Genomic DNA, 13,666 nt, shown 5'->3' with positions numbered 1-13,666 from the left:
TGGAAATTAAGTTACTTCTTTAGACAGGCCATCCCTAATCATTCAATAGCATACAGGGTGGAGCAAAAGTAGGTTTACAGTTGTGAATACAGTTATGAAATAGTTTATTCTTGCATTATTATTTATTATTATATTGTTTTCCATATGAAGAACTATACACCCGCCTTATTTATAACTCCCTCCCCATTTTCCTTCTTATTGTAGCCAGTTTACTTCATTCACAGTGCATAGCACTTATGATAATCTGCAATTATATATTTGTTTTAGTTTATATCTCACACTTCATGAAAGACCCAAGCTGCTGTGTCTAATACTAATTAAACAGCTCTTATATGGGCCATTATTTCATAAATACAAAATAATCTTGGGAGAATAGAGGGCTGGCCTCTTGTAGAACTTGTTACCTAAGACTTTCATGTTTTTTTCTGCTCCTATAAGCAGAATTTTTTTCTCTGAACGTAAACACACATAATTTTCTTGCTTTTGTGCTTTGGTTTATATGTAAAAATGGTTTTTCCTCTTTTTGCTATAAAAAGCCAAATGAACTATTCTGGTCTAACCAAAGTATTATTTCCTAAGTGAAATCATTACATACCTCATTAAGATGAAAGGTCTAATTTTAACATTTATAATGATTTTTTCTATTACGATTGGTCTTATTATCAAGACCAATCTCTACATATTTTGAAGCCACAGACTGTGATATGTATGTATCCCAAACAGCATTAAAAATGTTGTCGAAGGCCCTGGCTGGTGTAGCTCAGTGGATTGAGCTCAGGCCTGCAAACCAGACAATTGCGGTTCGATTCCCAGTCAAGGCACATGCCTGGGGTGCAGGCTGGTCCCCTGCAGGCCAGTTCCCAGCAGGGGCCGCGCAAAGGGCAACCATACATTGATGTTTCTCTCCCTCTCTCCTTCCCTTCCCCTCTAAAGATAAATAAATTAATTTTAAAAAACGAAGTAAATCAACCAGGAAGAATTTTTTAAAAAAAAGGTGTCTTGAAATGGGCATTCAATAAATATCCACTAGAATAAATCAATGAATAAACAAATATTTATTTTTTGTGAGGCTATCATAAGCACAAACTTAACTTTTCCAAATTATCAAGGAAAGAAACAAATTTGTATTCTCTGAAATAAAGCAGGAACTAAAATATAATTAAGCAAAAAAACAATACCCAAGATTGGAATTCATTATTAAAAGATACTCAAGCTTGTAAACATTAAGGTGAAATGTAAATAAAACTAGGTTAGAAACTGTATACTGAAATTAGCTACAATCTATATACTTCATTCTAAATATTAAAAACCTAGTTACCTATTTATTCTTCTACTGTCATCAGGTGAAAAAAACACAAAATGTTACTAATATTTATGGCTAGAGCATTGTATTTCTCTTGTCACCCCCCCCCCAGAAATAACCATGTCAATCAATCATCACAATGAATCTATTACTCAGCAGACAAATAAACAAAATGGGATATTACCAGTTTTAAAAAGATTCTGACATGCTGCAAATTAGCCTTGAGGACATTATGCTGAATGAAATAAACCAGTCATAAAAAGATTTTGTATGGTATCTAAAGTAGCCAAATTCTTAAAACAGAAAATACTGTAGAATGGTGGTTACAGGGGCTGGGCAAGGTGGAAAAGGGGAGTTCATGGTTTAATGGGAATAGAATCTGTTTTACAAGATGAAAAAATTCTGGACATTTGTTTCACAACAATAGGAATATTCTTAACACTACCAAACTGTACACTTAAAAACAGTTATGATAAATTTTTAAAGAACATTTGTTAAATTTATTTTTAGAGAGAGAGGAAGGAGGGGACATAGAGAGAGAGAAACATCAATACAAGACAGAAACATAAATCAGCTGCTTCTCATAACGCACCCCATCTAGGAAAGGAACCTGTAACCCAGGCATGTGCCCTGACGGGGGTCTCCACTCAGCAACCATTTGCTCTGTGTCCTCCCAACCAAATGAGCCACACTGGTCAGGGCTAAGATGATAAATTTTATGTCATGTGATTTTTATAAAAAAAATTTTTCGTTCCGCCAACATGGAGGCATAGGTGGAAACACTGTGCCTTCTCACACAACCAAGTTTAGAGACAAAAAAATTTTAGCAACAGAAAACACAGAAAATTTAACTTTTTGGAAGTCTGATAACAACGAATTCTTCAGCCGGACCAGTAAGAGAGGCAAAGCCAGCAGTTGGCGGAGATGGGTTGCACGGGAAAACTCGGTCAGATGGACTCAGGCGTGCGGATCCCAGGCGGGGGGTTACAACCGGCGGATCAAGTGAGGGCGCAGGGCAGCAGGCTGACCACGGTCACACATTCGCACGCAGATAGACCCTCAAAGGATTGAGCAGTGAGACTGACGATGCAGGCCCCAACGGCGGAAAGCAGCAGAGGGGGTCACTTTCGCCCCGCTCTAACCCCGCCCCCACATACAGTGTCACAACCCAGCAACCTGGGTGGCCCCGCCCTGGTGAACACCTAAGGCTCCACTCCTCATACTTAACGGGCGTGAACAGACCAAAAATGGCTCTAGAAGATCTCAAAGCCCCAGAGCCAATAAATCTAAGCAACCAAGAGATAGCTAACCGTTCAGATGCACAGTTCAAAACACTGGTGATCAGGATGCTTGCAGAACTGGTTGATTTTAGTCACAAATTAGAGGAACATATGAAGGCTAAACTAATTGAAATGAAGGGAAATGCACAGGAAACCAATAGTGATGGAAAGGAAACTGGGACTCAAATCAATGGAGTGGACCAGAAGGAAGAAAAAAATGACCAAACAGAAAAGGATGAAGAAACAATTCAAAAAAATGAGGAGAGGCTTAGGAACCTCCAGGACATCTTTAAACACTCCAACATCCGAATTATAGGGGTATCAGAAGGGGAAGAGGAACAGCCATCAGTGGAAAACTTATTTGAACAAATAATTAAGGAGCACTTCCTCAATTTGGCAAAGGAAATAGACTTCCAGGAAATCCAGGAAGCTCAGACAGTACCAAAGAAGTTGGACCCAAGAAGGAACACACCAAGGCACATCACCATTACATTAGCCAAGATTAAAATGAAGGAGAGAATCCTAGAAGCAGCAAGAGATAAGGGGACAGTCACCTACAAAGGAGTTCCCATCAGACTGTCAGCTGATTTCTCAAAAGAGACCTTACAGGCAAGAAGGGGCTGAAAAGAGGTATTCCAAGTCATGAAATCCGAAGACCTATATCCAAGATTGATCTATCTAGCAAAGCTTTCATTTAGAATGGAAGGACAGATAAAGTGCTTCTCAGATAAGGTCAAATGCAAGGAGTTCATCATCACCAAGCCCTTATTATATGAAATGTTAAAGGGACTGATCTAAGAAAAAGAAGATAAAAAAGATGAACAGTGAAAGGACAGCAAACTCACAGTTATTAAGAACCCACACCTAAAACAAAAGCAAACTAAGAGGACAGCTAGATCAGGAGCGGAAACATAGAAATGAAGATCTCACAGAGGATTAGCAACAGGGGTGTGGGAGGAGGAGAAGGGGGGAGAAGGTAAATTCTCCCCCCTTCAGAAATTCTCCCCCCTACAGAAAATAAGTAGCATAGATGGTAGGTAAAAAATAGATAGGAGGGAGGGCAAGAATAGTATGGGAAATATAGAATCTAAAGAACTTTAGACACGTGGTCATAAACTAAAGGGGGGGAATGGTGGGGGAGGGGGTATGCAGGGTGGAGGGGAATGAAAGGGGGAATAGAACCACTGTAATGGCATAATCAATAAAATCAAATAAAATTAAAAATTTTTTTTCTTTTTAAATCAAGTACTACTTAGCCCTTGCTGGTGTGGCTCAGTTGGTTAGGGCAACATCCCCTAAAAAGAAAGGCCGTGGATACAGTTCCCAGTCAGAGCACATGCCTAGGCTGCAAGGTTTGGTTCCAGTCGGGGTGCACAGGAAAGGCAAGTGATTGATGTTTGTCTTTCACATTGATGTTTCTCCACCCCTCTCTCTCCCTCCCTTCTCTTTTCTCTAAAATCAAAGAACATGTCCATGTATGAGGATAAAAAAAATTAAAAAGTCAAGTACACATTAAAGAACAGAAACAATGTCTCTAAAGGTCTTTGTTTTTCAACTTTACTATTCTTACTCATACTAAAAACTTACCATTGGTGGGATAACAGCAGCTCGATGCTGAAGCTGTGGCAGATCCAGTGGATTTGGTTTCATTTGGGATGACACCAGTATAGATCCAGCAGGGTTTAGCATTGAAGGCTTTGAGTCCATAGGAAACATTCTACAATTGGCAATTATAAATGGATAAGTTAACACAGTCTTATCTAAGACTTTAAATACAGGGTGGGGCAAAGGTAAGTTTAGAGTTATGGTTACTGAAATAGAGTTTATTCTTGCATTATTATTTATTTATTATTGTATTATTTTCTATATAAACAACTGTAAACCTGCTTATGCCCCACTGTGGATAATTCCTTCTAACTCAGTATTTACACATACATATCACATTACCCTTATAAGAGATTTGAATCTATAATGCTAAATTTCCTGGTAAAGAAACCTAATGTTGATTTATGAGTGGAAATTTATCTGAACTTAATTATCTGCATCTAACCAACAAAACAGTCTGAGCAAATGCCATCATAACATGTTAGGTAATAATTTACCACTAACATAGGTTACAAACTAGTTACCTTTACAAAATGGTTTGTAAGGATCAGAATATTTTTAAAACATTTGAGTAAACCACCACCATTCTAAAACTGAGAACTTCACCCAGAATCCCATACACCTGGTTTCTTATGAAAAAATGGAACAAAATGGATACATGAAACCAGCATTCCTGCATAGCAGTAACAGGCTGGACTTGTAGCAGCTGCCCTTCCAGACAGACAACATGCTCCTCTGTGTACCACAGTATCTGCCATCTGACACTCCGCTGCCATCGTTCATTTTTAGTATGTATACTTGAGCCTAGAACACCCCGTACATGGAGAAGGAAAATCGTACAATAGTGCCACACATTAATGGGCTTGATTATATTTCCCAATGTCAATGACTGGAAGAAGGTACATTTTAAAAGGTATACATTGATAAGAAAATTAAAATGTATTAAGAAAACAACTTATATTTTATATGAAAACAAAGGTATTAAAGACTCAGAAAACTGAAAGTGTTATTTTGAAAATTTGAAAATATAGACTTTAGAAATGTCGCTCAGAGACTACCATGTATTTCCAAGGAATTTCTGAATTTCAAGATGACTGTCATGTTCATCTCTTAGGATGCTCCCTCATTTAGATGAACTTATATCTAGTTTTTCCCTCATTTGTAAATACAGTTACCAAAACCACCAGTGCAAAACATAGGTATCTTTATTTTAGATGAGATGTTTCATTAAAGACTTCCAGTAAAGATGGTGACATAGGTAAATGAGGTACCCAAATCCTCGCACAACCACATCAAAAGTATAACTAAACTACAGAACAACCATCATTCAGAACTGCATGAAATGTGGCTGAATGGAAATCCTACAACTAGAAATTTAAAAAAGAAGCCACATGGGACAAGGAATAGGCTGGTCCCACTCCCACATGTGTGGCAGTTTAAAATCGGGAGGGATATCTTGGTTGTGGAAGTCCCAGTCCGCTCTGAGGAGTGAGAGGTCCCAGCTCCACACCAGACTCCCCAGCCCACAATTCCAGGGCTGGGAAGAGAAGTCCCCATAACTTCTGGCTGTAAAAACCAGCAGGGATGGTGGCTGACTGAGACAGAAGGCCGCTCCAAGTTTTAGGCAGTTCCTCTAAAAGGGCCCACACGTGGACTTACACAGACTCACTGCTTCTGAGCATAGGAGCTGCAGTGTGAAAGAAACCAGAGACATACAGGGTAAACTAAATTTGCCGGTATCAGGGCAGAAGGTGGTTGGGGGGGGGGGGTGGTACAGCAGCTTTTTGCCAAACCAAAATGCTGGCAGGAGCCACTGTTCTTTTTGAGAACCTCCCCTCATCCAGAGCTAAGAGGTGGGTGCCATATTCCAGTCTCCATCAACCTGGTTCACACTATTTGCCCCACCCTGGTGATTCTCTGAGACCCCACCCCACCCAACTTGCAAGCCCATCCAACCCATTTCCAGTGGTGTTTCCATACAAAAGGCATCTCTCTTTTTTTCTAAAATCCTCACCCAAGGATATGTTTATTCATTTTAGAAAAGAAGAGAGAGGGAGAGAGAAACATCAGTCAATTGCCTCCCAACGAGGGACTGATAGCACAGCCGAGGTATACACCCTGACTGGAGAGTGAACTGCAACCTTTTGGTGTAAAGGCTGATGCTCCAACTGAGTCACCTGGCCACAACACACTGGCCTTTCTTCTCTCGTGCTTCAAAATTTTCCTAAAATTCCTCACACAAGCAGCATCTGGCCTCTGCTTGCCCCCAACCTCTTGCTAATTGGCCCCAGGCCCAGCACTAGCTGCAGCCTGCCTTGGTTCACAGTTTAGTCTTTCCTGGGTACCTCCAAGCCCAACACAAGTAGCAGCCATCTTCGGACTGCTTTGTAGTTCATGCCAGGTGGCCCCCAAAAGGGCACAGGCAGTAGCTGACTCCACACTTCCTGAGAAGCCCCATAGCTATCGCATGTGGTGAATAGCCTCAGACCACACCAGGTTACAACCCAACTACCTCCACAAGCAACACTCTTAAGGGGCAAACTCAGTGAGGAGCAAAACCCCACTGTCCAGCTCTATGGGACTGACTCCTACACAGCAGGATCTCCAACATAGTCGCAGCCAACCCTCAAAGCTGACTGAGCTGGGGGTCAATCCCTCCCAATAACATGAAATCAAGGCTCAACTGCAATAGGACAGTACACCACACAGGGGTGCGCCTGGAGTACATAGTGTGTGAGACTGGGGAGACTGTGTCACTGGGTCCTACAGGACACCTACTGCACAAGACCATACTGGCAAGTCCAAGAGACATAGCAGCTCTACCTAATACGTAGAAACAAGCTCAGGGAAACAGCCAAAATGCTGCTAAAAAAATAGTTAGTTAAAAGACAAAGAAACAGGTCCTAAATGAAAGAACCGGAGAAACCTCCAGAAAAAGAACTGAATGAAATGGAGGCAAGACAACTATGAGATACAGAGTTCAAAATAATGGTTATAAGGATGTCCAAGGAAGTTAGTGAGAACTTCCAGAAGCATAAAAAAGACACAGAAACCATAATATCAATCTGTGGTTTAGTTTGCAATTTTGGTAGCTGAAATCTCCCTTTCTGCTATCATATTGAATGCATGCAGCAACTAATGTAAACAAATATATCATCTTTTTTATTTTTTAAATTTATTGATTTTATAGCAAAAGAAGAAGGGGGAGGAGAAAGAGAGAAACATCAATTTGTTGTTCCACTTATTCATGCACTGATTGGTTGATCTAACTGGCAATCAAACCTGTGACCTTGGTGCATCGGGAGGATGCTCTAATCAACTGAGCTACCTGACCAGGGCCTATACTCTTTTTCATTAAAAAATTATGATTTGCCCTGGATGGTGTGGCTCAGTGGACTGAGCTCTGGCCTGTGAACCAAAAGGTTGCTGGTTCAATTCCCAGTCAGGGCACATGCCTGGGTTGCAGGCCAGGTCCCCTGTGGGAGGTGCATGAGAGGCAACCACAGACTAATGTTTTTCTCCCCCCCTTCCTGTCTGAAAATGAATCTTTTTTAAAAAATGATTACGCAATTCTTCTTGGTTAAAAAAATTAAAAGCATCATAAACTAATATTAAAAGCACACACACTACCTTTAATTTGTTGATATTTATACAAGAGTACTTAGGCAGCACCATTCTGTGATATCCTCAATGGCCAACAGAGTGAAGACAGAATTACATTAAAGGAATGAGTCTCACCTCTGTCTCTCTGGCTCTCCATCCACATCTTCATCAGCACTGCAGGTGGCACTGGAATCATTGTCTGACTGGGGCTCAGGCCTCTGGACACTTATCTGCTGAGCAACGACCAAATCTTCATCTCGAGGCTCTGTCTTCTCACTGGCTCTCTCCACATCTCTTTCTTTGGTATCACCTTCACCTTGAGATGGGCTGTTTTCTGGCACCCCCATTTCAACATCTATAGAGGCTGCTTTGACAGTTGTGGGGAGATCAAGAACAGAAGTCACTTCAGCACATGGTTCCTGATGTTCAATATCCATTGGCTCTGCTGTCTCAACAGTGATGCTGCTATTCACGGGAGTCTCCAAACTTCTATTTTCAGCTTGTTTTGTACTTGGAACTGAAGAGGAGGGAGATACACTGGGAACAGTTTCAGTGGTACTCTCCTGCTCAGCCACAGGTTCAGTGTTGCCTCGAGAAGTCAAATTTTCAGTGCTTTCTTCGCTGGGCTTCACAGCTTCAACTGGTGAAGGAGAAGGAGCACTTTCTGTATCAGAACTATTTTCAGCACCTTAAAAATAATGATACAGCATAAAAATCTAATAATAAACACATTTCAGGTGGTGATAGAAACCATGCTTGAAAGTAGTTGTTTCAAAGATGAATAATACTCCTTCAATGAACTCACTGAAGTATGACAGCCATTGGGAAAGCCAGTTTTCTACAGAGTATGAAAGGGAAAGATTAAATTGTCTTGACCTTCTGAAACTGAAAGTGTAAATAGCTTTTAATAATTGAAATTAATATATATAAAATTTAAGAAACCAAACTAAACAAAAACCATCCCCATAAACTGTATCATTCTGGTTGGTTGCTACCAGCCTGTTTCTGTGCTTTCTTTTTACCAGGAGCGTTGACCCCCCAGGACAGCAGCTCGGACAGAAACACAATGCAAGATATGTCTGTTTTTCTAAGTTTTCTGGTGACCTCATTAAAAAGGTGAAAAAGAGACTTATAAAATTAACTTTAAACAGTATGTTTTATTTATCATTTCAAAATACCATTTAAATATGTAATCAATACAGAAAACTAGTAATAAGATAGTTTACCCTTTTTTGGTACTAAGTCTTCAAATTCAGACTCTGATTCTAGATAGTTTACATTTTCAATACATCTCAACTTGCACTAGTAAACATTTTAAGACCTCAACAGCTACCACACTGGACAGCAAAGCTCTCTAATAATATTATAGAATTTTAATGTAAGACTGCAATACTGGTCTTTCTCTACATCACTTGAATAATTTTATAAGTATACTTTTACTGCTTTGACATTTTTTAAAGATTTTATTTATTTATCATTTAGAGGGGAAAGGAAGGAAGAGAGGGAGAGAAATATCAGTGTATGGTTGCCTCTCATGCATCCCTTGGTGGGAACTGGCCTGCAACTATGGCTTGTGCCCTGACTAGGAATCGAACCTCAATCCTTTGCCCGCAGGCCCGCGCTCAATACAGTAAGCTACACCAGCCAGGGTGCTTTGACATTTTTAACTAGATATCTCAAACAAATCACAAATTCAATGTTTGACACTGGACTGTATCTGCTCTGAAATCAGGTTCATTTCTAGTGTTTACTAGTCATTAAACAAACCAGAAACTTTTTATTTTTATTTTGTGAAATTGCTTTGGAGAGAGAGGAAGGGTTTGGGGGAGAGAAGGAGAGAAGGAAACATCAACATGAGAGAGAAACACCAAAAATTCAACCCAACATGTGCTCTGTCCAGGAATCGAACCCACAATCTCTTTGTTCATGGGACACTGCTCCAACCAACTGGGCCACACCAGACTGTGCACAAACCATAATACTTTTAAATGCTGTTATCACATGTTTCCATATTTAGTATAGTCAAGTCTCACAGGTTTTCCCTCTAAAAATATTCCCTGAATCTATCCATTTCTATTCAACTTCACAACTGCCATTCTAGTACAAATATGACTTTTCTTCTCGCCTTCCACCTCAGATCATTCTCTACAGCAATGCTTTTTAAAAGTCAAATGTTACCCAAATTTACTCACACTCCCTCCTACCCTTTTCCACCCTTTTTTTTATTACCTCTTAAAACATTTCAAGGAAATCTCATTACTCTTAGGATAGAGTTCAAAAATTCTGAGTATACTCTTCTTATAAGGCCCAGCCTGGTGGGTCCCTGCCAACCTTTGCCACTTTATCTTGCACCCTGTATTTCATTATCACTAGCCTCCTTTCAGTTCCAGTGAATGCCCCTGTCTTCTACCTCAGACTTCATACATTGCCACTTACTTTTACTGAAAAGGCTCTTTTACCTACTTTTTCTTTGGATATTACCTCAAATATCATATGCTTTAACTTCTATCATTTCCTTAACAAAGTTACATTTTGCTACTATGGCTCTTATAACACATAATACTAGTTACAGTTATAATTTTACATTTATTCACATTAATTTGATTCCTGGAAGAAATAATTTATTTTGCTTATCATTTAAATCCTAATGACAAGCACTGTGCCTGGCACACAACAGACTCAAATATTTGCTGAAGTATAAAGTGAGTAAATGGCCTTGAATATGTGTTAAATTTACTTCACCTTTCCTCCGTTATTGTATTCAATTAGTCACTGTTACAAATAGTATACAGAGATGTTCACTAGAGCATTACATTTTAGTTATTTTCTTAAACTACAAGACAACATTAAAATTTAAATCTCCCTAAAATTAATACATACCTCAAATGAGAATTCCAGTAATTTTAAGGAAACTTTCTTAAGCTAGATAAACTTATGCTTATATGAAAAAGTCCCTGAGACAAAAAATGTATGAAAAGTACTAGATCGAAGAGATTTGCTTCTCCAGATGTTCAATCTTATTATAAAGCCAATGTATCACAACATGTTTGAATCTGCCATAATACAGACAAAATAAATCAGTGGTATAGAAGCTAATGTCTAAGCTTAGATCCTGAAGCATATGGGAAATTAGTATATACCAAAAGTGGTATTTCAAATCATTGGGTAAAGAATGACTTATTTAATAAACTAGCTCTCTCTTTGGAAGAAAAAATACAGATTTCTATCTTGCATTATACATAAAAATAATTCTAAGTGAAATAGATTTTTAAAAAACTTTTAGAAAATAATTTAGGGTAAATGATAATTTAGCTGTTTGAAGTACTGGTAACAGACAGCAATGAAAAAAATCAAACTATATTTTAATGGAGCTGATATTCTAATATAAAACAAACAATAAACAATAAATACAAAATGTATCAGGAGGTTATAAGTACAGTGAATAAATTTAAAAAACCTCTGGGGAACTAGTTGGTAAAGAGGTAAGGTGACATTTCAACAGAAGCCTGGAAGTAAATGAGAAAATGAGCCTATGCGCACATTTTGGGGAAGAGTACTCCAGGTAGAGGACTAGCACATACAAAAGGCCCTGAAGTGAGGGTTGCTTTGCTCAGGAATAGCAAAGAGAACATAGAAAAGAGTAAGTAATCACCTCACACCTATTAAAATGGCTACTATCAAAAAGATAAGAAATACTGACATTGCCACTAAGTGTTTAAAGTTTGACTGCCATTTTCAAGATGTTCCATTTGTAGTACTTGGGCTTAAGATGGTCCAAGTGCTATAAATATATGTTGGTTGAATAAATAACTCCAAGTTTAAAGTATCTGTGCCATGAAAACACTGATGTACTATTTTTTGTTAAAGATTTTATTTGCTTATTTTTAGAAAGAGGAGAAGGGAAGGAGAACGAGAAGGAGAGAAATATCAATGTGTGGTTGCCTCTTGCACACCCCATCAGGGGTACTGGGGACCTGGCCCACAACCCAGGCTTGTGTCTTGATTGGGAATTGAACTGTTAACCCTTTGGTTTGCAGCCCGCACGCAATCCACTGAGCTACAACCAGCCAGGGCTGATGTACTATTTTTCTTAAAGTAGCAATTCCTAACTAGTCAAATCACTAAGCTAAAAATTACACATTTGGGCTAGCAGAAGTCACGATTAAATTTAAGATTTTAAGATACCTTCACTGTCTTCTGGATTTTCTTCTTCATTGGAGGCTTCAATATCTTCATCTTCCTGAGCAGAAACAGTAGAAGCTACACTTTCACATTGAGATACATCTCGCTCTTCACGAGGTTTTCGTGATGTCTAGAGTAAAACATTATAAAGTAAGTTATTTATGATTTAAACAACAAAATGAAAGAAGACTTTTTTACATTTGAAATCACAGAGAACACTAATATACACATTCTAAAAGAGAAAGTTGCATGTTTAACAGCTGCTCTGATTAAAGTTCTCTACGACAAGGAAAGCCCAACCTCCCGGCTTCAGACCAGTATGCAGGCCTGTTAGGAACCTAGTCAAAGAGCAGGAGGTGGGCTTGAATGTAATGCACTTTAATTATCATGAAACCACCCCCTAACCCCTAGTCTGTGGAAAAATTTCTCCCACGAAACCGGTCCCTGGTGCCAAAAAGGCTGGAGACTGATGCTCTAGGGAACCACTAACTGGTCCTTTGTGTAGATGAACTGCTTTCATCAAGTTGATCAAAAGTAACATCTGAACCATTTTTTAAACTACTCACCACTATACATGTGCAAATAGCCCCAAATCACAAAACTCCTGCTCTCCTCTCCCTCCTGTTAATGTATTGTTCTAATAAAAATAACAAGTTAAAATGTGGAATCTTCACAATAATCCATATCTCCAAGCATTTTCTTATGATAGTACTTATTAATTTTTAACATAATTCAAATACACATAAACATAATACATATATAAGGTTCACCCAGAAAGTATTCAGACATGTACTATGAAAACTAGAGACATTTATTGAAGATATAAGATACACTGTACACAGGACAATGATAGTCTCCTTATAGTAGCCATCTTGGGACCTCACACAGTTCTCCCAATTGCCATCGGCTGCCCGATCATATTTTCCTGAATCTCACCAATAGCCTGAAATCTCTTCCCTTTCAAAGGTGATTTTAGTTTTGGGAAAAGCCAGGTGTCCCAGGGCTCCAAATGTGGGCTGTAGTGGGGTTGAGTCACTTGGGTAAGTTGATGTTTCACCAAAAAATCCTGCATGAGAAGTGATGCATGAGCAGGTGCATTGTTGTGATGAAGCTGCCAATTACAAGCTGCCCATAGCTGTGGCCTTCTGAATCATCCAAATGGTTCCATGGAGGAATGTTCAAGCTTAATGCAAAATTTGATGCAAACTGGTTGTTCTACCAGCGCAGTCATTTTGAATGCTATAGCCACACAGTACACATGCTCACTCAACAGCATCTACCATCCCTGACTAGTACATGAAGTCGTCATTGTTCATGCATGTGCATTCTACTCCACTCTCCTTGGCTGCCAGATTACATTAATGTTGTACAAACAGTTCTCATTAACAATGGCTGGATTTTTTCTGGACAGATCTCATACATTTTCCACTGAGTTTGAACAGATATTAGACATTTTGTTATGTTTTCCCAAGATCTTTTTTTAAAAGATAAGATACTCTGAACCAATAAATGAAGCCTACTGTCCTATTTCAGTTGTAATTAAAATGATCGAGCTCTGGCTGGTATGGCTCAGTTGGTTGGAGCATAGTCCCATAAACCGAAAGGTGGCAGGTTCCATTCCCCTTGAGGGTACATGTCTAGGCTGCAGGTTTGGCCTCTGGTACAGGAGTGTATGAGAAGCAACCCATTGATG

At 39.1% G+C, this 13,666-nt stretch overlaps 1 protein-coding gene across 10 annotated transcripts in view; it reads right to left on the bottom strand.

Moving 5' to 3' along the window:
- NCOR1 (nuclear receptor corepressor 1) overlaps nucleotides 1–13,666 on the bottom strand; it is a 209,264-nt gene that overhangs the window by 58,475 nt on the left and 137,123 nt on the right. For all 10 annotated transcript variants that reach the window (XM_053665685.1, XM_053665687.1, XM_037166078.2 and 7 more), the window contains 3 exons: nucleotides 11,977–12,103; nucleotides 7,927–8,479; nucleotides 4,171–4,300 (listed from right to left, as the gene is read on the bottom strand). In XM_053665685.1, coding sequence (XP_053521660.1) covers nucleotides 4,171–4,300; nucleotides 7,927–8,479; nucleotides 11,977–12,103 — 810 coding nt within the window. The remainder of the gene's footprint in view (nucleotides 1–4,170; nucleotides 4,301–7,926; nucleotides 8,480–11,976; nucleotides 12,104–13,666) is intronic.

This window comes from Artibeus jamaicensis, unplaced genomic scaffold (assembly GCF_021234435.1).
Source record: "Artibeus jamaicensis isolate MK-2021 breed Jamaican fruit bat unplaced genomic scaffold, CSHL_Jam_final contig_419, whole genome shotgun sequence".
Classification (NCBI taxonomy): domain Eukaryota; kingdom Metazoa; phylum Chordata; class Mammalia; order Chiroptera; family Phyllostomidae; genus Artibeus; species Artibeus jamaicensis.
Note: the sequence above shows the minus strand (reverse complement) of the source record. Positions and strands in the feature narration are given on the sequence as shown.